General features: G+C 28.4%; 2 protein-coding genes and 1 long non-coding RNA gene across 5 annotated transcripts in view; 2 read left to right on the plus strand and 1 right to left on the minus strand.

Annotated features, from left to right (window-relative positions):
* Positions 1-168: 168 nt before the first annotated feature.
* LOC108002320 (uncharacterized) lies at positions 169-1,834 on the plus strand. Its single transcript, XM_017063978.3, has one exon. It carries the CDS (start codon positions 169-171, stop codon positions 997-999), a length of 831 nt encoding a protein of 276 aa, XP_016919467.1. The 3' UTR covers positions 1,000-1,834.
* The window catches only part of LOC108002084 (A disintegrin and metalloproteinase with thrombospondin motifs 9), a 116,437-nt gene continuing 94,419 nt past the window's right edge, over positions 1,806-23,823 (minus strand). For 2 of the 3 annotated variants that reach the window (XM_062079146.1, XM_062079147.1), the window contains 22 exons: positions 18,174-18,388; positions 17,600-17,752; positions 17,217-17,366; positions 16,396-16,550; positions 15,539-15,881; positions 15,085-15,164; positions 14,636-14,983; positions 14,100-14,266; positions 13,765-14,015; positions 13,055-13,430; positions 12,732-12,893; positions 12,401-12,541; positions 12,196-12,315; positions 11,861-12,031; positions 11,592-11,771; positions 10,638-10,829; positions 8,757-8,945; positions 7,680-8,005; positions 7,150-7,271; positions 6,881-7,071; positions 6,603-6,738; positions 1,806-6,412 (listed from right to left, as the gene is read on the minus strand). In XM_062079146.1, the coding sequence (XP_061935130.1) occupies positions 6,649-6,738; positions 6,881-7,071; positions 7,150-7,271; positions 7,680-8,005; positions 8,757-8,945; positions 10,638-10,829; positions 11,592-11,771; positions 11,861-12,031; positions 12,196-12,315; positions 12,401-12,541; positions 12,732-12,893; positions 13,055-13,430; positions 13,765-14,015; positions 14,100-14,266; positions 14,636-14,983; positions 15,085-15,164; positions 15,539-15,881; positions 16,396-16,550; positions 17,217-17,366; positions 17,600-17,752; positions 18,174-18,388 (4,122 nt within the window). In that variant the 3' untranslated portion in view covers positions 1,806-6,412; positions 6,603-6,648. The remainder of the gene's footprint in view (positions 6,413-6,602; positions 6,739-6,880; positions 7,072-7,149; positions 7,272-7,679; positions 8,006-8,756; positions 8,946-10,637; positions 10,830-11,591; positions 11,772-11,860; positions 12,032-12,195; positions 12,316-12,400; positions 12,542-12,731; positions 12,894-13,054; positions 13,431-13,764; positions 14,016-14,099; positions 14,267-14,635; positions 14,984-15,084; positions 15,165-15,538; positions 15,882-16,395; positions 16,551-17,216; positions 17,367-17,599; positions 17,753-18,173; positions 18,389-23,823) is intronic. The other variant, XM_062079148.1, reaches the window with a different exon arrangement.
* LOC133666661 (uncharacterized) lies at positions 15,876-16,970 on the plus strand. Its single transcript, XR_009831098.1, has 2 exons — positions 15,876-16,045; positions 16,419-16,970. It is a non-coding gene; the product is annotated as an uncharacterized LOC133666661 (long non-coding RNA).

Here is a 23,823-nt window from a genome sequence, read left to right on the forward strand (position 1 = left end):
AACATAAAATTTTATTATATGGGTTATCTGTTATCTCATTTGTAATGATACTAAAAAGTGAGCATTAAGTACAATTCATAAATTTGTAGCAATAACGTTGGTAAACATTGTTAGATTTAGTAAGTTGATGACTAAGCTATTATATATATATATATCTTATTGTTCGAGATGGATATAATTGCAAGTGTAAAAAATAATAACAATGAAGATAAAATTCAAATGATTTTTGAAATGCTTAAACAACAAATAAATGAATACGATATTATAAGTAAGAATAAAATATCAAGAACAGAATTAAGAAAGCAAAAAATTCAAAAATTAGTGACAGAAGAAAAACATTTGTCCACAGAGTTTCAAAAAATTAAAAAAGAATTAAAACGTTATGAAAAAAAATATGAAAAAGCATTAAAAAAGAAAGTGAAATTATTGAAAATACAGATTGAAGAGGATCGACGTAAATTAGAAGCTACAAAACAAAAATATTACAAATTAGAAACTTACGTAAATATAGCAGAAAAGGTAAAATCAAAGAAAAAAAATAAACCATTAAAAGTCAAAATGATGTTACCTAAATTCATACAAAAGAATCTACCACTTAGTAAAAAGATTAAAATCAAAATTAAGAAAAACGAAAAATTAGGTAGGCGTGAAATGCATTTTATAAACGATATTAATGGACAAAATGTATCTTCTAATTTACCTTCTAATTTAGTAAAAATTATAAAACCTTCAATGAATACTCGAGAATGTAAAATTGTATTACAAAGATTGACAGAAGAGCAAATGAACAAATATATTAATCAAAATAGGTTAGGTCAAGAGCGTATAACAAAAAAGCGTATAACACGAGATTCTTTAAAAAAAAATAATGGAAATGAAATAAATACGATTTGTCCAAGATGGCATATAAAAATTCCAAAATCAGTATTTCAAGAAAGTCTCTTACGCATTAATAATTTTAATCTAAATTCAACTTCTATCTCAAAAGATGTTATATAATTAAATATAGTATATTTGATTATTGTTAGTAAAATTTATTGTACATTAAGAAAATTTTATTAATTATTAAATTGTCAAATTGAAATTATTTTATTATCATAACCAAAAATTAATTTTAAGAAAACAAAAAATAAAAAACATTTATTATTGTAATAAAATTCTAAGAAAGTATTATATATATATAGTGTACATATAGTACATATATAATAACAATTTTATAATAATATTTGTATACAGTTTTGCACATTAGACACAGAACATTAAACACAATATACAATTAATAAAAAAAATAGAATTCATGCTTTAAAAAATTGTTAATTATTATATTATATATTATATAAATATATAGTTAGTATATATTATTAGTATATTATATAGTTAGTATATATTGTATAACAAAAAAAAGTGTTATACAATATGTATATTATACATACATTAATATTTATTGTACATACATAAATTTTACAGTAATATTTATAGAGTTTTGCACATGGAACATTTAATATAATAAATAATTAATATGCTGAAAAGTAGTTAATTATTATGTATATTATGAATCTTATAGTATTTTTATTTCTGAAGTAATTTTTGTAAAATATTAATATAATTAAAATATAATTTCAAATACATTGTATACAATATTTTTGTATAATATAATATTATATTATATTATAAAGTTTAATTAATAAATAATTTAATGTATAAATTATCATTATATAAATAATTTAATATTTGTTATTAAATATATTAATTATATTTTGAGGTGGAAGAAATTTTTGTATGATAAAAAAAATTTTCAAATAAAATTTTTGTTTGTGAATTTAATATATTTAAATAATTGCAGTACACTGGTACTAATTATCATTTCTACATTAAATTACACATGAATGATATTAAAACAAAATACATACTAATAAATTATTATTAAACGAAACTGTACAATGCTGTTTCGCTATACTAGCGCTTAGAACAGTTATTTGCTTATTCTTGTCTTATGGACAGGCAAAAAAAGGAAATGTTATATCAACTACGGATTTCGAGATCGCAGATTGTAAATTTGTATGCATTTGCAACAAGATAACATATTTCAAAATATTTGCAAAATATACTTGATATGTTAGCAAGATGAAGACAATTTATTACTTTTTAAAGAAGTTCAAATAAAAATTAGCATTTTAAATGTAATATATATATATTTATTTATTTATATTTATATATATAGAGTATGTCGAGTGTAAAAAACAAAATAGTGAAAAAAAATTGTCATGTGTTAGTTGATAAATTATCGTTTTATGCTCAATATATGTGTACAAGAAATCATATATGTATATTGATTGTGCAATACATTTCTTAATGAGTCTTCAAATTGCACATTTTATCTATTGACGAATATATTTAATGAAAAAAAATAATTGTAAAAAATAAATAAATTTTAAACATTAAAAAATATTCGTCAATATATAATCAAGTTATAGAATTCATTTTCTTTTTTTGCTTTACATTATTTTTTCGTTACAAATATTATTTATTTATTATCGTAATTGTAATCATATATAAATTAGAATGATCTATTTGCTTTTTTTTTATTTATTACGATTTGTATTATTGTAATGAAAATTTTGATCATACGGCTATACAAAATTTATATTCTCTTTTTCAATCTATATTGGTTATTTAAAATTTACAAATATTGAGGAAGGCAGTAAATCGATTTACTATTCAATTGTTGTTTTATTATATAGAGTGATTCTTGGAACACTGATTTTTTCTTTTTGAATATTGATAAAATAGAATTATTGATAGAAATAATATCTCGTATCATATTTTATATAAAAGAAATACATTAGATATTTCAATAATGAAAATATGATTTTATATTTATGAATTTTATAATTTATTTTTAAATACTTTTACTCATAAAATATAGTAAAAGTATTTTGTGGTTCAATATAAAAAAAGATTTTCTTTGTTTTTATTTTGTTTTAAAAAATAATTAAAATAATAATAAAAAGAATATATAATTTCAATTTATAAAATCACACCTGTATATTATTCAAATTCATTATATTCGCTTTTTAAAAAATACTTCTTAATATAATCATTACATTGATATAATAACATAAATTATGGCAGTCTATTGAAATATTACATATATATATATATATATATATATATATATATATGTATTACTTCTAGTTCTAAATTTTTATATATATATATATATATATATGTATTACTTCTAGTTCTAAATTTCCTTTAATTTTTTCATTAAAATCTAATGAGAACAGGAAAAAGTTAGTCATACCTCAGCCAAAACGGATTTGTACTTAAAAAAAAATTGTTTTGATATTTTGGTCTAGGTATGATATCTATTTTTAAACATGTCCTTTCTCATTACTTATTTTAATTGATTTTCATTGATGGATATGTGGAATCATATGAATATTTGATCAAAAAGATAATGTCAACAAAGGATATGAACGATATATCTACTTAATAATTTAAAAGTTTAAAATAATTAAAAAGTTTGAAAATATACAAAATAATTCTAACAACAAGTTATACATTTCTGTATCTCTATTCTAAGTGAAATTAGAATTACAATTAGTCCTTTCTATTTAGAACAGAGATATAACTTGACCTAGTTGCTGAAGTCATCCAATATATGCTTAATGCTCTCCTAAATCTTCATTAAAAAAAGACATATATGTGCATATTATAAATATGTTACACTTAATATATTAATTCAGTAAATGTATTTATAAATTAATCGTTTATTAATCAATATATATATATATATATGTTATATTTATTCAATAAATATATTCACAAGTAACTAAATTTCAAATTTTACTAATAGAACTATATTTTAGATTTATTCTAAAATTATTCTATTCTTTCTGATTTAATGAAAATATGTATAAATTTTTTAACATTTTTATTATTTAATTAATCGCTTAAATTTTATATAAATACATATATATATATATATATATTGATTAATAAATGTATACATTTACTAAATTTTTATTTTAATATATGTATTTTTATAAAATAATCAATGTACTGTATGAATTACTATCCAATCATTACCGATGTTCATTATATATATATAGTCTCGAGTTAATAAGTTAATTTGTTTAAAGTTTCGATTAGCTGAATCAGCTAATTTCTAAAATACGTTATACTATCATGCTAAATTATAGCTTGTCTATGATTATTCATTATTATTATACGCGTCACTAAAATTGCAAAATACTAAAATCAAATTATGATCCTGTAATGCATTGTTCTATATATCTAACATCTAAACAATATCTATATTTGCATTTTTTTTCTGCTTTTATTCTCTCTGAATATGAGATTGGCAGAAAAATTTATTCATTATATTCAATATTCAATATATATAGAAAACATGAAAATATAAAGATATAGTGTTTCTCGGATTAATGTAACATTCGTACATCTGTAAAGAATTAATAATAATAAATTAAAATGAATATGACTGATATTTTATTTCACTTGTAATGTAGTTATAAAAATAAGAAAAAATGAAAAAAAAAGAATAACAAATACAAAAACAAAAGTATTACACCAATAAAATATTAAATGAAATCTATATTTATAAAATTTTGTCATGATTTTTAAATTTTTAAAAATTTGATTCAATGTTTAAAAATATATAAAAATTTAAATTGTTAATTTTTAATAAAATTTTTAATAAAAATATAATAAATTTTAATTTTATTTTAATTTTATTCTTGTTGTTGTTAAATCAAATAACAATTAATTTTTTGATGTTGAATGTCGTTATACTAATTCGATGAACACTTTACATGGCAGTGGCAAAATATATTGTTTCATGCAATAAGGAAATATATCTCGTTCACGAATTTGTTTCGCGTTTTTTTTTTATTAATATAATTTAATTGTTAAGAATAAATGTTTTTATATTTGGATTTCTATTAAACTTTATTACTTTTTATTTATTTTATTCGTTTCATTATTTCTATTTGTATCATTAGAAAAATGTTTTCTACTATATTTCTACTATATAAGGAGAATATTTTTCTTTTGATAAAAATATTAATAAGTAAAAATATATTATCTGAATATTTAATTATTTGCATTTGATGATTATGATTACTTTTCTCGATATATAATAAATATTCGATAATAAATTTCTCTTGAAAAAGATCATATTTAATAAAAATTTTAATATTTAATAAAATAATAAAATATTAAATGAAATAATATATTTTAAATAGTTCTTCTTTGATAAAGTCGCTATCTTTGAATAAGTTATAGTTATACTTTATAATATATCTATTTAAAATAGAATTGACAATTTTATTTAGAAAAAAATTTAATATATATATATATATATATATATATATATATATATATATATATATATATCTATTGTAGAAAACATTTTTTCTAACAATAAAATTTTAATAATAAAAAGTGAATTGAAAGAATAAAATTTTAATTGGCTCTAGATTATGTCTTCACTCATGCTTAATTAATTTCACTCTTTTTAAGTAAATCTATAATAGCACCATTGTTTTAGAAGATTTGGGAAAGGCAGTCTAATTTTTTTCAATATGATCAATCATAAATCCTTGATTGAAATTTTTCAACTTGATTAAAGCAAACGTATTTTGTATGGATTTTATATCGTTCGCCGTTTTTTTTGTTTTTGTACTTAGTTGCATACGTTTTACAATGTTATTTTTCATTTTTCGTATGCGCATTTTTTTTTCCTTGTTAGATAAACAATTAGCTTTTCGGGCAGTCATGTTTTAATGAGTATAAATAAAACGAATACTGCAATTCTTACCGGACATTAAGTTACTTATATAACTAAATGAATCTGTTAATTGAACACAAAAATATTAGAATTCGATGAATAATTCGGAAAGATGAAAAATTCAGTTTGTGAAACTATATATAATATCCTATTTATAAAATTTATTAATTTTGAATAGTATTTCGCTTTAAGTTTTTTCTTATTTAGTATTTTAAATATAAAAATATTTTGAAAAATCGCTTCTTAAAACTTCCTACGAATATCTTTTTTATTAAATAAAACTATTAAATGAACAATTAAATGCAAATATTCGAGCAATTAACTAGTATTATATTAATTATTTTTTACCGTATTTGGTATTTTGTAGATTTCAAGATTTTTTACGCATATGAGTCTATTGTCTTGTTTTGACATTGATATACAATGATTATTTTGTTAAAAATTACAATGACTAATAATGATTTAAGCGAATGATTTAGAGATAAGCTCGAAGTCAAAATATTGGTTCGACAATGGATTTTGTCGATTTCATCTTGTGTTTGTCGAAGTCTTTTATGAGATGTTCAAAAATCCATTAGTGGAATTTCTATCTGCTGAAAACTATAATATTGTTCATGATAAATTTACAATTATAATTATATCAATTTTATAATCAAAAGTAAAAAAAAGACATTTCTTATCAATTTTTACTATAATATATTCTATTTTTAAAAGCACATGTAAATTCAATGTAAATATTAGTTAATGTAATATTAATAATTAATACATTTCAAAATTTTGTTTTACCTACCTATATTACAGGCATTTAAAGATTATTAAACTTTATATAAGATGAACTACGGTGGTAAAACGTCTAGTTTTAATCCGTTCTTCGGCTTACATGAGCCACAATAGCCTCCACATTTTCCGGTGACATGCTGACTGTTCTATGATTAGAAATATAATTATGTTTCATATAATATTCCATTTCTAGTTATTTTTCAATTTTTTAATAAATAAGTTAAATATAAATATTCTTATAACAGGAAAATAATATTTTATGATATAAATAGAATATTATAATCTTACAATATGATTAATTTTTATTGATGTTCCGCGTGTTGCCGTCCAAACAATACTTGATGATAATTTTAATTGAGTTCCACTTAAATTAATACTAAAATGACCTTGGGCACAATGTGCAATACTATTACAGTCACCAGCTGTGCCATATTCGACACGATTTGAGCCCGTCATCCACGAAAATGTGTAATCATTTTCTACAAAATATATATTTTTTAAATTTTTATTTATCACAAATAAAAATATTTAATTAATTATTATTAAGAATATTATACCTATAATATACAGTTCTACAGGATCGATTCGCACCCTTCTGAATGTTGTCTTCCCAGAAGTAGAGCAACTGCAATTGTTGTTCCTTGGTCCATTATATGGGCAGACATAAGGATCATTAAATCTAAAATATATAATAAAAAATACATAATATAATCAATTTTTAGTATTAAAATTATGTTGTATAATTAATTAAATTAATCTTTTATAATTATAGAATATGATCAGAAATTTATTTATATATATATATATATAAAATATTTATAATTTTTTTTAATATATTTAGTTTGAGAATTCTGCAAGCCATGTAAAAATTTCATATTCAATTTAATCTAAATCTAAATTCAGACTAAAATATAGAAAAAAATTTATAAATACTTCAATATTAATTGCTACAGACAAAAATTAAAGACTTAAAATATAAATATAATAAAACAATATAATAAATTATATAACATATGTCAAAGAGAATGTTAATAAGAAAATGTTAATGAGAATTAACAATGCTAAAAATTAAAAAATCTTTACTAACGTCTTGTCATATACTTCCGCATAATTTTCTTGAGGACCAGCCGGCAATGTCAAATATTCTTTTGGTTCAGAAGTTAACATTCCATGACAGTAGATTGACATGCTTCTTCCACCTAAGACCAAATTGTACTCACTATCCTTGGTAGTTTTGAAATACTTCTTTACCTCGAGACAAGACATTGCATAACATTTTCTTTGGTTGCATTTTTGCTTCCGTTGCGGCTTGAATCGTTTAGGACATTTGTAACGAGCTACTTTTCTACCATCTCTGTCTAAGCAGAATATTCTTCGTGTTTCACGACCCTTTTGTCCACATGCATGACTGCACTATAATTGAAATTTTTTCAAGTTATTTCTTTAGCATTTTATTTTTTTTATATTTTAAAAATATTAAATACATTAATAATGTATAGAATTATTTGTTGATTTTTTGTCAGTATTTTAGTATATATTTTCTATTTATATAAAATTTAAATTTTTCTTAATCAAAATATTTTTAAATATTATAGAATTGCTATTGTATTTCTTTTCTATAAATGGAATATATCCATGGAATATATTTTGTCAGTGAATTAAAAAAAATTTTTTTTAGCAGCTGCATAATTAAAAATATTTTCTCTTGCATAATATTATTCTCCTTGATTTTGTTATATCATGAATATCTCTTTGCACATTCTGTATTACTAATAATAAATCGAAGCATCCATTCACAAAATGATGGCGCTAATCATTGAAATTTTTTGATCATTGTTTAATTTATCGAAAAAAATTAAAAAAATATATATATTTTAATTAATAGAATTTGAAAAAATTTTATTTATATTTATATTCATTTGTATTTTTATATATGATGTTATTTATATAAAATAGATAAATATATTAAATTTTAGAAAATTTTAACATAACACTTCTTTTTCAATTATATTTTCTTGATCCAAAATTAATTTAAGTAAATTTGCCAAAAATTTCGATTTTGTAATAGAAGCATATAATTTAAAAAAAGAATACATACAATTTATATATACTTCTTCTAGAATAAAAATTCAATCAATACTTTGTTTCGTTACATTAAACTTACCTTTTTCCACGGTCCAGCATACCAATAATACTTATCATCGCATTCTCGTAATTTGCAAAATTGTTGATTCTCAGGTTTTTGATCAATTGGACAATTATCAGTGGGTGTAGGATCGATCAATCCATAGCGATTAACACGATGACAGCTTACTGTTCTTGTTTGAATTCCTTGTCCACACTCTTTCGAACACTTGAAACAAATCAATTGATTATAGTATAAAAAAGGAATAAAAATAATGAATGTTTTTAATTTTTATAATGTTTCATTGATATTTCATTTATATATATATTTAGAATACATATTAAAAAAAATTGTTATATTTTTTAATTTTTTAATGGAAATAATGTTTATTATAATTTCTTTTAAGATTTTTATTATTTGTAGAAAATTTCTCGATAAATATTCTTCAAGAATAAGCGAAAAGCGTGATAATTTATAACAAACATTTCATGGCCATGCATTATTCATTTATATAAATTATATAAATTTAAAAATTGAATATTTACAGATTATAGTGACATATAAATGTATGTGATAATACATAAAATATGAAATATGTAAATTGATGTTTTGTTAAAAATCATTAAAAATTTTATCTTACAATTATTTTCATCTTATAAAAAAGAATTATATAAATTAATTATTATTTATTTTTCTTACAACAGACAATTACTATAAATGCAAACCTTTTTTTTTACAATATCTTGTATATATAAAAATAATGAAACATGTAATAATTTTTCTTTGCAATAAATTAAAGTGGAAACGTTTCGATGAAACAATCATTTCGTAATCTGTATATTATTGACTCATTCGATGGTAAATAAATATACGTTTTAATTAAGAAATAAATATAATAAATAAATATATTTATAGAATTATGATATTCCATGAATGCTTTATGAAATTATAAACTTATGCATTGGTATTAAAAAAGAATAATGAATGACATCAATATCACGTGTCATGCATATCGATGATTTCTACATGCTGCATCAATAGAATATATTTCAAGAAGATCATACAAATCGCATGCTTATTCGAATGATCAAATATGCAATTGCGAATCAACTAGAATTAACACATAGAATTATTATATTGTTAATAGGATGAATTATTATACTATTTCTCACATGGAATCCAGTGGAAGAAACAAATATTTTTGTTTTATTGTAATTGCTAATTTCTTTATATTTATTCTTGAGATAAATAAAATAAAATAAAAAAGTTTATCTTTAAAATGGAAAGAAACATCAGAGGAACGTAAAAACTATTAGATATATTAGGATAATATGAATTTTGGATTGCATCTTGGAATATTCCAAGATTTGGAAAAGGTTGAAAAGTGTCTATCGTTGATATGTATCAATTTTCTTTTAAATTTGAAATTAAATATAAATATATGATAATCGTCGTGATAATTGTTGAATCATTTATAGTTGTTTATCGAAGAGATTAACAAAAATTGGTTAAAGATTAGTGAAGACAATGTCCCTCGAACCATACAATAGGATACAACTTCCCAATGAATATCAATTTCTTCAAACCAATTTTGAATGTCGAACATACAAAATCGAGTTTACAAATGTATATTTAATCATCAAATATGATATGTCTCATTTAAATTGATTAATATTTTCAATTCATATTTTTTTTTTATAAATATACTTCAAATATTATTATCACAATACAATAAATTTGTGAATAATTTTTCAATTATGACTTATTTATTCATCAAATTTATCAGTAAACTCGATCGAAAGAATTTAATCAAAACAAAAAACCGAATATGGAAATTGGAATGATCGAAATGATCAAGAGCCAAGCAATGCAAAACATGATCGATAGATTATAGATCATAGCGGCGAGGTATGAAGATACCTCAGACCAAGGTCCTTCCTGCCAAATATAGTTGCAAGCAATACGTCGACAGGGCCTCTGTGATCTCGGTTTTCTTAGACCAAGCCTCGAGCAGTGCTCGTCCCTTACGGTTACTTCCGGCCCGTGGTTTCCTCTCCTCATTGTGCATTCTACCCTTCGTCTTTGAAGTCCAGTACCGCATGATTTCGAACACTGCAAAACATTTTCGTTCGATCCAAACTGCGATGGAAACGTCTTAACTCTTTTCGACTTCTGACATTTACACTTCCTTCCCCATTAATGAAAAAGAATAGTTTTTTTTGTATTCTAATCAAGACTTATTATAAAACTAAAAAATTTCAGAATCCACAAAACAATGATGAGTAAAAATGTTTTTAATTTACATAATTTCAATTTAATTTATTTTATTAGAATCTAATAAGGATTATTAATATTTTTATTATATAAGATGAATAATTTTTATTTTTTATTTATTTTTTTAAGAATTATTATTCTTTGTTACATACATTCTACATATACATTGTAGAAATTTGTTTTTTGTAGAGTATGTTAGAAGTTATATTAACATTAATAGATATTACAAAACTGTGATAACTTAAAACAATAGTAAAATTAAAAATTTACAACATCGACACAAATGAATTAATTTAATTAATTTAATTATTTTATCTTGATTGGCAAATTCAATCTATAATTCTTATTTTATATGTAAATTAATAAAATCATTTTCTTTTATTATAAATAATATTTTTATATAAATAATGACAACAAATAACAATATAGCACAAAGATTATAAGCAAAAAATTATAAATTTGTTTATTTTTATTTTTCATTCGCAATAATGTGTAGTAATGCTAGTTATAAATATTAAATAATCGGTTATGATTAATTTATTTAGTATAAAAAAAAAAGCGATATTGAAAAGAAAATAATAAAAAAAAAATGGTACTTACAGGAGTCCAATTAGAAGTTCTCCATTTGCGGAGAATATTTATACAAAGTCTTTTTCGACAGGTTTTCTCTGCTTCTGGTTTTTCGCTCTCATGGCAATTTTCGTCTGGTATATTTTCACCTTGTGGATTTTGACAATATACTCGTCGATATTGAGTTCCTAATCCACATTCTACGTTACACTAAATTGTTAAATATATATTAGTATTATTAAATATCATAAATAAAGTATCGATATTGTTGTTATTTTATAAATTATTCATTAACTAACCTGGCCCCAATCACTAGTAATCCATATTGGACAATGATAACGATTGCAAAGAATCTCAGTAGATGGTTTCTTTTCATTATCGCAATATCTATCAGGTGCAACAATTCCTGTTTCAATGGAAACACATTTTACTGTTGTGTTCATATAGCCTTTAATGCATGGTCTAGAACACTGAAATATAAATAATAAGATAAGGTTATTATTTTTTTAAATTAAATATTTAATAATTATATTTATATATTAAAACTTAATTGCAAAAGTTATTAAAATCTTTGACAATTAAAATTGTGAAAATCATAAAATTGAATGAGAATTATAATTGTACAAATAGTAACCTTTTGTGTTTCAGTATGCCATTTATATCCATAATGGAAAATTATATCGTGAACTTCATTGTCTTGTTGGGAAGGAATTTCGTATGGTGGATCAGAAGAATATTTGATTGGTGTTACATTCTGTAGGAAAATTATATAATTTTATGTATTAAAATAATGAATAAAATAAACAATAAGAATATTAAAGCAAAAAGAAAGAATGTACCACTATTGGACAAGATTTTAATACACAAGCTGTAATATCTTCTGGTTTATTGGAAGCCGAACATTTATTACTTGTAATTCCATCAAGAGTCTTGCAAATGACTTTTCTTCGTTTTATCCCTTCACCACAAGTAACTGAACACTAGGCAAATAAAAATTTCATATATTTAAAATATTTCATTTAAATAATTATTAATTATTAATTACAATCTTATAATTTTTTATAATCATTTTATACTTATTAATATTAATATTATAATGTATATAATGTATAAATATTATAATGTAATTATAATGTCTACTTATAATGTAATAATAATTTTGTTACATACTGCGCTCCAATCGCCCTTGTGCCATTGTTCACAAGGTCCAGAATTGCAAGCTTGAGTAATTTCTGGAAGGGGTTTACCACAATAACTATCTGGAACGACGCGGTTCTCTATGTGACATGCATAACGTGAGTGTTGCTTGCCTATGCCACATGTTACTGAGCACTATTATAAAAAAAAAATAAATTAGTTTTAAAACAATTATATTTATGTATTGATCAATAGATAAGTTTTAGTTTAAGTTTATTAAATTAATGTAATATGTTATTTAACTTAATTTAACTCAATATATAAAAAAAATCAAAATAATTTAGATAAATAATTACATTACTCCAATTTTTGAAGGTCCATTTGGGACATGGGTCATTTGCACATGCATTTTCTAAAACTTTCCTTTGTCCCATACAATTCTCTTCAGAAACTGTTCTTTGATTGGAGTCTATGCAGGTAGCTGTCCTATATTGAATTCCACCTCCACATGTAGCATTGCAAACACTCCATTTTCCATAACTCCAATGAGCATCTTCACAGGGTCCCATGCAAGATTCTGTTTCATTTGGCCGCTCAAGATGAGCGCACGAATGCGGTGGAATTGCACGGGGTGGATGATTCGAATTTAATAATTTTTGTATACATCTAGAAGTGACTACACGAGTTCCTAAGCCACAATGATTAGAACATTCGGAAACTGTGATATTCCATCTGGAATAATTTACAAAAATATAATTTTTTGTATTTAACGTTCATAGAAAATCGTAATCAATAATAAATCAATTATAATCAATTATGATTATTATAAAGATTGATAATGAGTTACTAAATAATATTTTAAATTTATCATAATAAAGAAATATAATAAGAAGAAATATATTTCTTTATATATATATATATGAAGAAATATATAAAGAAGATTAAAATATTTTTTAAAATGATGAAAATATATTATAACAAAAATTAGAAATATAATTTAATTATCTATGAGATTATTTGATTAGGAACTAATTAATTTTTAAAATTTTAAACAATATATACTTACTCTAATACACAGTGATTATTACACATTTGACTTTCTTCTCGTGGCTTTTCCGATTCGCGACAATAATCATCGGCGACAACTTCTTTGTATTCAATATTCGTGCACTCAGCTTTACGATATTTTATGCCTTGACACGTGCGAGTGCAATCCGACCAGCCGCTCAGTTTCCATTCATAACTTTCTAAAATCTTTCTTGGTACTGTATATTTGTAACTAATTTGGGGTGGATTTAATTCGCTTACTGATAAAACCTGAAACATTATTTTTTAACCAAATTATTCATTAATCTTAATAGAATGTGGTTATTTTGAAAAAAATTAATTGCACATACTTACTTCCAAGATTAAGTCGGTTTCGATCGGTCTGGAAGTGTTTAAACGTTCTACACGCGAATCACGCCCACTGTATTCTATAGTGACACCAATATCTACGATTACCCTTTGTGTCATCACTTTAAAGTTGCCATTTACTATATATTTTCCACCTTCTCCAAGTCGTAAGGCTAAAGAAAATCAATATTTTTCAACAATAATAATAAAGTTTGTTAATTTTTTAAGAATTTTCCTAGGAAAAGTATTTTGCAATACTTTTATATTATAAAAATATATTTTTATATTTAATCATTCAAGTTTAAATATTAAAGATTTTTATAATAATCATTAAAAATACAATGTATAAATAAGAAACTGAACTAAAAGAAATAATAACTTCCAAGTCTTCTAACAGTTTTCCAGACAAAAATTCTTAAAGAATATTTAATTTTAATCGGGCAAATCTTTAGAAGTATTTTCAAAATAAAAAATTTCAATCTCGAAAGGTATTAGATACACGTTATTCGAAGCTCAAAGAGAGATAAATACGAATCAAGTACCGAGATAATTGCCATCATCTATCATATCTTTCCAACCGGGTTGTCTGATGTCGATGTTATTGCTACCCGCTGGGATCTTGGCGATTCTTGTGTAACCATATTGGGTGGAGTTATAAGAACCTGTGATCCATTGACAGGTGGAATTGTCACCCTTGCAAACACCGCATATATCGAGTTCCGCCGTCGAGTTTAAAACGTGATCGCAACCCGCTGGCTTACAGAAGCCATTCACGCATATGTGAAAGGTATCCTGGTCGCATGGTGTTCCATCGATCACCTTTTCCGCCAGCGGATAACACTGATTGCTGTCCGTTTCGCAGTACAATTTACAACGTTCATGCGGCAATACTGTGAACCAGGAAGAAAGAAGAGAAATTGTAATTCGAGGACGAGAGAAGCGAACGACGACATTCTCGGCCATATGCCGGAATCCGGATTATTATACTCACTCTTGGCGTGCCATTTAACGTCCCTCGACAGATTCTTTATGTTCAAATTGTTGTTATTGAAATATGAACACTGCTGATCCCTGAAAATTGAAATAGGAATTAGAATATGAATATGGAGATAAGTAAGAAAAATATAGCGAAAGGTTTGAAAAGGTCGAGAATATTTTATTGAGAATTAAATTCAGTTTCTTCAGGAATATTATATTAATTTCCAGTTTCTTATAATGTAAAGATATCATGGAAATTGAATATGGTAAAGCTTATAAATTCTTTCTTTATAATCTTCTTTCTCTTAATTATCATATAACCTTTTTATTTACTACATTCTTACTACATTCTTCTCTTTTTATCTCTTTTGTTAAAATTTCATATTTAAAAAAAAAATCTATGCGTCAAAGTTATTTAAATTCAAATAAAGTATAATAAGTGAAAGGAAGTTTGAAAAATAAAATACCTGAAATCAGGAGTTCCCGGTGGGCACTCCCTCGTACCACAGCTTCTATATTTCACCTGTTCACCAATACAGTAACGACCACCGTTCTGCGGAAGTGGATTGTCGCATTCGCGGTATTTCTTCTTGATTCCACCGCCGCAGGTTCTCGAACATTTTCCATATCGTCCCCATTCGCCCCATTGGCCGTCAACCGGCTGGAGATTGAGACTACGTGAGACGCACTCGCCTCGATAACACCATTTGTCTCGGCCACAGGAAGTGCCATCAGCCCACGGCATATGCTGGGTACGACAGTGATCGTAATGGTCTTCGTTCGGTGTGGTGCACCACAGTCTTCTGCACACTGCCTGGCCGATAACCAACCAACCGCTCAGTTTATCTCAATTCTTAAGCACTACGTTCGCTGCGCACTGTTCACGATACTCGAAATAATTATTTGTTGTAACTTAAATAACTTAAATAACGCGAACTCATAATCTGAATAATTTCTGACAGATTTTGATCATGGTAATTCAGTGTGAATATAATCAATACAATTTTGCAATATTGTTCTTCGTTCAATATAATATTTCTACCTCTTAAATTCATGGATTCAAAAAAAGACAGTCAATCAAAATTAATAATTGTGATCATCTTCTTCTCTTTTCTCATTTTTTTTGAAACTTTAAATGTAACTACATGCAAGAAAACCACTTTTCATCAATTTAGAAACGATTCAAAATTCAAAGAAGGATTAACAAATGATCTTGTGAATTGATAATTATAAAATGGTCAACGGCGATTAATAAAGTCGTACAACAATGTCGTAAATAATCCATCCTTCAACAATACATACGTATAAGAACTTACTGACTTACCATCACCCACCATGTGATTGCAGATTCTGGACCCGTTACCGAATACCAACTCGCACTGCTTGTTCACGGAATAATCTTCCCCGGGTAGCCTTCTCGGGTCCGTTCGTTCCATTATCTTATCCGGCGTGTCCAGCAAACAGTCCCCCTTTCCGGCCCTGAAACGAATTTCACGAGACTTGAACGGGTCGTCTGGAGGGGGGCTCGTGCATCATTCGAGGACCGAATTTTTGTCGGAAACGGATGGGATCCGCGGCGGTCATTCAGAAATGCAGCGGAACCGGATTCCTAAGCGAGGAGTCGCCTTCTTCGCAGAAAAATTCACGGCAGAATCGAGAGTTGTCCGATCGAATCCAATTTGGATTTCTTCCCAACGGGTGCAGTGAGTCATGATTTCTCCTAGTTTTCCCATTTTCTCAGTCTCTCTAATATAATATAAAATGTAATATAATATTCGAGTAACTTGGAGGAAAAATGACACGATGATATTTTCAATTTGAGAAGAGTCTGGATAAATTTTAGTCTATTAGTTGTTGATTTTAAACTTGTTATAGTATAAATAATTTATGCTTTCTTTATATTGATTCTATGATTTGCCTATGATCTCTCTCTCTCTCAAAAGAAACAACTGACAAATTTCTTTAAAATTTCTTTAAATATTCTCCAAGGAATACGCGTGATCATCGGCGGCCTGACGAAAAAAAAAGCAAATCCTAAATTCTAGACTAATGAAGTCTGAGATGTGTTCAAGGGGCGATCTATCAGTGTCACGCTTTTCGGAACGAAGATGGCTTAGTGGCCTGTCAAGGTAATGACTGACTCACTCGAGAAACTCGGTGACGTAGTGTCGGGAACATTTCGACCATTCCCATGGAAAGGTGTTATCGTCCAGCATCCTCGACATTATGTTGTGCATTCCGGAACGATTCTTATAGGCTGCACATTTCACGTCATCGTCGTGGGGCATGTCCAATCTAAAATGCAAGTAGATTTTTAGATCAAATCTTGTGCAATCATGTTAATATATTAATACAATATCAAAAATTAGCTGCGACAATTATATTTGATTGGGAGAAGAATTTTTATTATATTTCTATTTTACGATAACTCAACATAATAATTCGTAATTATTAATAAAAATATTAGATATTCCATGTTGTTTCAAAAGAATCGATGTGCGAATGAAACGCATGATAATTTTACTCACACGTGACCAATCTCATGAGCTATTGTAAATGCGGCAGCCAGACCATTATCCTGAACTATAGCGCACGAGGATCTTGGTGAACACATTCGTCCCAACTCGGCCAATCCCAAAGTGTCGCAATTCCTCTGGTCAGAATTGTGACAAAGATTTTCCCTGTAAATATATTTCTCTTTATTATTTAATATTATTAATACCCTTTAAAAATACTTTTTCTTTTTCTTTAAATTTTCAACAACTTGATATTGCTTTCACGTAATTTTAACGAATCTTTTATAATTCCAACAACGAGATCGAGATCGTTCAGTGAATGTTTCATGATCAACGTTTCATTACATTACGTACAAAAGTATTCTCCCACGCTAGAGAATCGATAATGACTAACTCGATCAATCGCTGGCAAAATAACAATAAACAAATCTAATAATGAGATACACACCAGAGTATCAGTCCATCCTTAGATTTCTGAGGAAGTTAGCTAGTGGAGCGTTAGAAGAGTCTTTATAAACGATTTTACAAAATTTTATATTAGAAAAGTTTTGGAAGCATTTTGAAATAGGTTAGTGATAACGAGTACCTGGTCAAAAGAAGAGCAGTATCGTAATGTCCTGGCGAATATTCATTCGGATTGTTGCTCTGTTGCCATCGGCAAAACTTATTCAACATGTCTGCCGCTGCGATCCCCTCACCCTTGGTACGTCTAACCCCGAATATTTTATCAATTGGAACGATGCTCATCACCGATATGCTTATTGGATTACCGATGGACGGATCCTTGTAGATTCGTGACACCTGAAAGAAGAAGAATTTTCATCTTTATTCTATATTTCTTATTATTTTATTATTTTAATCAGAGTTCGATATAGCAGCTTTAAAGTTTCAAGCTGTGATGCAGCAATTGAATAGAATTTTTCTTTTGCCTTCACTAGAGAAAAAAAGTAAAAGAAGTATTATTATTATCGAAATAAATGTTTTAACGTTTTTTTTTATCAATTTTTCTCAGCGTCTCTAATAATCTTTTCCCGTAAAGATTATTTTATTAATGTTTCCCTTCGCTTAATTTATTTGTCGAAGATACTTGGACAAATACTTCCATTAGGATCGAATAAAAATGCGTTAACGTAATTACGTTAATTAAGCGAAAAAAGGCGAAATGTAACAAAAACTTTTTAAGCAAGAAATTTCTAATTTATGTCCTCTCCTACGATAACATTCGTCTGATTAGTCTATCAGGAGCCTATCACGCAAATCCTCGTTCCTCTACGCTTCTTTTAACTTTCTAAACTCGATAACGACTTATAAATAACTAGTTCAGAGCTGTCGCTTATAATAATAATAAATCAATCGAATCTTATAGGGAAGTTCGCGAACTACTTTCAAGATATTTGAATTATCCAATCGTTTTTTCAAGCGTATGATTGATTGCAAATGCAAATAACTTGGAATTTTTATTTCGTTTGAGATTTGTTTGAAACGAATTCTCTTGCGTTGAGTTTCAATTACAAAAGAGTGGTGAAAATTATTTCAATTTTCATATTCCTTGCGTTTTTGAATATTTTCTTAAATTCAAGCAAGATAAATTAGACGGATATATTATTTTGAAAATAATATCTCAAAGATAAAACGGAATAAATAGAAACATAAAAATTTTAATCATTCGGAAGAAACAGACAAAAAATCGTACAGAAACTATCTTTGAATCATTAAAATAACAAAAGTTTCTTTATTCAAATTCTTCTTATCAATTATCTTTAACGACTTCTTTAACTTCTTTTCAACACAAAATTTGAGACATAAAACAGAACGATAATGATTTCGAAATAATTTCAACATAATTTATACATAAAAATATTTCAATCCTTTCTCGATTACAGAGAATTCAAACATTTTATTCAAACATTTTCTCTTCAACTCTCGTTACAATTTCAAATAAAAAAGAATATATATATATATACATATCCTTCTCGAAATCTTCTCTTACTCGTGAACCACGCTCGTTTAATAATCAATGGTGGGACAATGATTTTTACAGAGGCGAGCCCGATCGCATCGTTGATGAGTGGTTCGAAGAGGAAAGGGCGAGGCCCTTGGAGAAGGAAAGTATCAAAGAGACGAGACACGAGGCACGAGCAAAACGAGTACGTACATACCGTGCATAAACAATGCGGGACACAGTCTTAATTAGTAGCGTGTCTCGAATCCCAACAGGGATCGCCCAATCTCCCTTTGGAACGAATCCGTGGGACGTATGATAAAACGCGGAGGATGCGTGGCTGCTCTTCGATTACATCGGTCAAGATCCTCTCCTCGTTGCTTTTTAATTACACGCTACTTACTCCACGTTTACAGGCCACTTTTTAATCCGTTTTTTTTCCTTTCTTTTTTTTTTTTTTTGCTCCTTTTGCTCAACCCATCGGTCGAGCAAATAACTTTTGGATAAGACGATTCGATGTGACCAACGTGAATTTCGTAGTTTCGTCTGATTCACGATTTTATCATACCACGTTGAAGGAGGAATTTAGTTTAATCGGATGCTTGGGGAAAAAAGTTGCAGTCTCTACGGATTGAAAAAAAAATGCAGAGAGAGTAGGAAATTAAATTTGAAAATTTAGAAATTAGAGAAAAAGTTTATGATCGAGAAGAAGCATTTTATTTATTACTCATCGAAAATCCTCGAATCGATTCGAGCAACAAGCTGCTCCTACAAACGATCCCAATTAATTCTTGTCTGCTCCCTTAACTATGATCCGCAATTAAAGCGACCCCTAATTGTTCAATAACGAATCGTTACAAGACAGCGCGTGGATTATTAATCCCCCAATTTACTTACTGATCCCAGAAAATCTTCGTTTCGAGCGATTAACCAGCCGTCTCGAATTGAAACGAACTTTATTAGATGAAACGAAGGGGGGAGGGGGAGGGGGCGTTGATGCGTTCAATTGGAATAATTCCTCGGCTGATATGTTACTCCATCGCGGTTGTTTCTTCAAAGATTTCTGCTCTGGAAACGGTTAGCACGATTACAACAGATCCGTGCAGGATCACCAGCTTGTGCTCGCTGGTAATTGATTGATTAAACGCCGTTTCAAACCACGGTCCGGCGTGATTTGCCTTGTAAATTTATTCTTTTTCCTTTTTCTTTTTTTTCAACTGACCGCGTGGCGTTTCAAAATGGCTCCTCGACAGGGCGTTTAGAAACGATTGAGGCAAGAACAGGTGTTCTAAGTGGTGCTGTCGATCGTTATCTGGCCGACAATGATACGGCGAAAGCGAGATGAATTAATTGGCTGAACGAATTAATCGAGATGGAAATTCTATCCCCGTGCATTTTCTTTTTAGGTTTTTCTTCTATCTTTGATCGATTTCTTTTTTCTTTGTTTGGAGATGTATGCAATTTGTAAGAGGACGTGTTTTTTTTTTTTTCATTCGAATGGAGGGAATCGAAAGAAGTAGAATCATCCTCACACCAGAAATAGAGGGAGGAGATAATCTTTCTAATAAGAATTTTGGAAATAATTGTGAAAATATGTATAAATTAAACAATAAATTATACGTTCATTCTGTGATAATGATATACACACTGCAACTTGTAATATTGTGTAAACTAGAACATAAATAAAGTAAAAAAATATACCATAAGAAACGGTATGTTGTGAGAAATAATCATTAGATCACATTTAAATATAGAAAAATTATAATAATATTTAATATTAATTTACAATTATAATTAAATATTCACACGATATTTATGTAGATTTTATCCTCGATTAAACTATTGACGTGTGTAATATTATTCATCAACCTCAACCTATCCTATTTTCAATAATACAATTTCTTTCCAATCGATTCAATCCCCTTTCTCGATCTATGGTCCCATTTTTCTACCAAAAAAGAAAAAGAAAAATGAACTAAATTAAACATTTGTTTAATTTTGTTCCACTGGGAATAAACACATTTTCCCGTCAATATCCTATACTCGAAACGAACAAGAAACAACATTCCCTCGATTTCACGCATATCCAACCACGTTACGAGCATTTCAATTTCTCGAATCGAATTCTACTACGTTCTACTTTGCACAATAACCCTTCAAGCTTTACAACATCGTCACGATTCACACGGCCCGTTCCATCTTACCGATCGAGATCGTCGAGGGGAGGGCGCGATAACGCGGGCAAAAAGGTGGAAAAAAGAGAACGAGGAGGGCCTCGTTGGACCGGTTGTATAGGAATCGAATCGTGTCACCGGGAGGAGAGCGCGTAATGCGCGCGCGAGAAGGCAAGTTTTTTCGATTTCCACGTCACGAGGTGGTCACGTCGAGCTCGAACGAGGATCCTCGCCCCACGCTGTAACAGGTATGGTTAAATGGGTTATACACCGGCGACAAAAATTCATATTTATCGAGGTGACAGCTGCCTGCGCCCTCTCCGACCGTTGCTCGAACTATTCAGGCTAATGCCGATCAATTTTTCAATCTCTTCTTCTCACCGATTTTGAGAAAGGCGCAGAAAGGAATCGGGTTAAAGTTCTTTGTTTTCGATAGCTCATTGGAAGGAACGTCGGAAGGGAGAAGAGGAAGCACATGTACAGTGGAGAAAGAGATCTTCCAGCATTGCGTCAGACTGAACAATAGACCTGTACTACTGAAGGAATCGAATAGGGAAACAAGACTCAACGTTATACATTCATGATTAATCAATTACGATATCTCGTTCGACACATTCGCCGATGATAAAAAGAATTTTGTTTATCCCAGCTTACGTAATAGCAAATTTAATATTTCAATTAACTCGAAGCACGCGTCCACGATTATCGAGCCGTTCCTCGCTAGATAACTGTTAAACGCGCAGGGTCGACACAGTGCATCGGGCATAAATTCGCTCGAAACTCGGTCAATCGTCGACGTTGTCGAGTCTTCTCTTCGCGCCAACGTTTCTATCCGATACGTGGATGCTGTCCCGATTGCTCCCCGTAATCTTATCGACCGGTCGTAAGACGGTTTAAAATGGTTTTCGAGATTGGACGTGGCTTAAGTGATTTAAGTAGCAACAGAAATAGTGGAAACGAGTCCCATCCTAGTAGCGATTGTTCCAAACTTGTTTCTCTTGGCCTCGTGAAAGCTGCGTCGAAGGAAAGAGTTTGTTAACGCGGATAAAGTTTCATTAACCTCCTCGATTCTTTTTTTCCTTAAAGATTTTACGTCGATCAAGAATCAACATCTCCTTTCGCATTTACGTTAGATTATTTTGAACCAGGTTCATTTCGAGATGCCTATAGAAATGAACAAATAATTATTATAAATCCACAATAATCTAGCGACAATCGATAACATATACGCGTCCAGCGTGTAATCTTCTCGACTTATCAAACCGGCGCTCGACGCGATGTCAAATTAGATTTCATCGCGATTCGGCAAAGAGAGAGAGAGAAGAGAGGAAGAAAATGAATAAATAAAAGAGGAAGGATGAATATCAAAAGGCGATCGACAGGCCGGGGACGGCTGATTGAATCGTCGTATGAATGACGGGCGTGGGCACGTGAAAGTGAGTCCCGGACGCTTCGTGGGATGTTGCCCTCTTCTCCGAGGTGTGGTCCGTCTCGCGTGGGATATGCAACCGACTGGATGGTAATGACCTGGTTGACAATCGCGAGGCTAACCGTCAAATTACACGAAACACGTCCGTTTATCGATGATATCTCCGTCCAAATTTCCCTGATTCTTCGTCAACAAGTCGTTGAATTTTATCTCATCAAATTTGGAAATTTCCGAGGCCTGGAATTATCTCTATGAGTAATTTCTCGAAGAGCGATTACTGCAATTATTCTCAAACGATTATTAATTCGACGCGTATAACGGATCGATAGTATACGATCGATTGTAAGATCGATAGAGGCGATAATCAAAGGAAATTTGAATAGCGTGGGATGTGTCTCGCCGATCTTGCTTGCGATCCGTTACACTTTTCTCCAGGAACGCGAACCGCTGTCGTAATTTATGCACGTTGGTCTGGTTTTGCAAGCGGCGCCTAGCGAAGCCGGCAAAAATAGAAGAAATAAATGGTTCGTTTCGCCGAGGACCCGCTCGATTGGCGAGTAGCGTTGGGATCAAGAGTTTCGCGGATGGATCCAATATGGCGCGTGTTTCGATTTCTTGACAAGAATTTGACGATCCATCTTCGTGTATTTCTAATTCGATCCCAATATATCCGTTAACAAGATTTTACTTC

This window comes from Apis cerana, linkage group LG9 (genome assembly GCF_029169275.1).
Source record: "Apis cerana isolate GH-2021 linkage group LG9, AcerK_1.0, whole genome shotgun sequence".
Classification (NCBI taxonomy): domain Eukaryota; kingdom Metazoa; phylum Arthropoda; class Insecta; order Hymenoptera; family Apidae; genus Apis; species Apis cerana.

What these genes read in the sequence shown, in the direction of transcription:
- LOC108002320 (XM_017063978.3), top strand. Translation starts at nt 169, where the DNA reads ATGGATATAATTGCAAGTGTAAAAAATAATAACAATGAAGATAAAATT.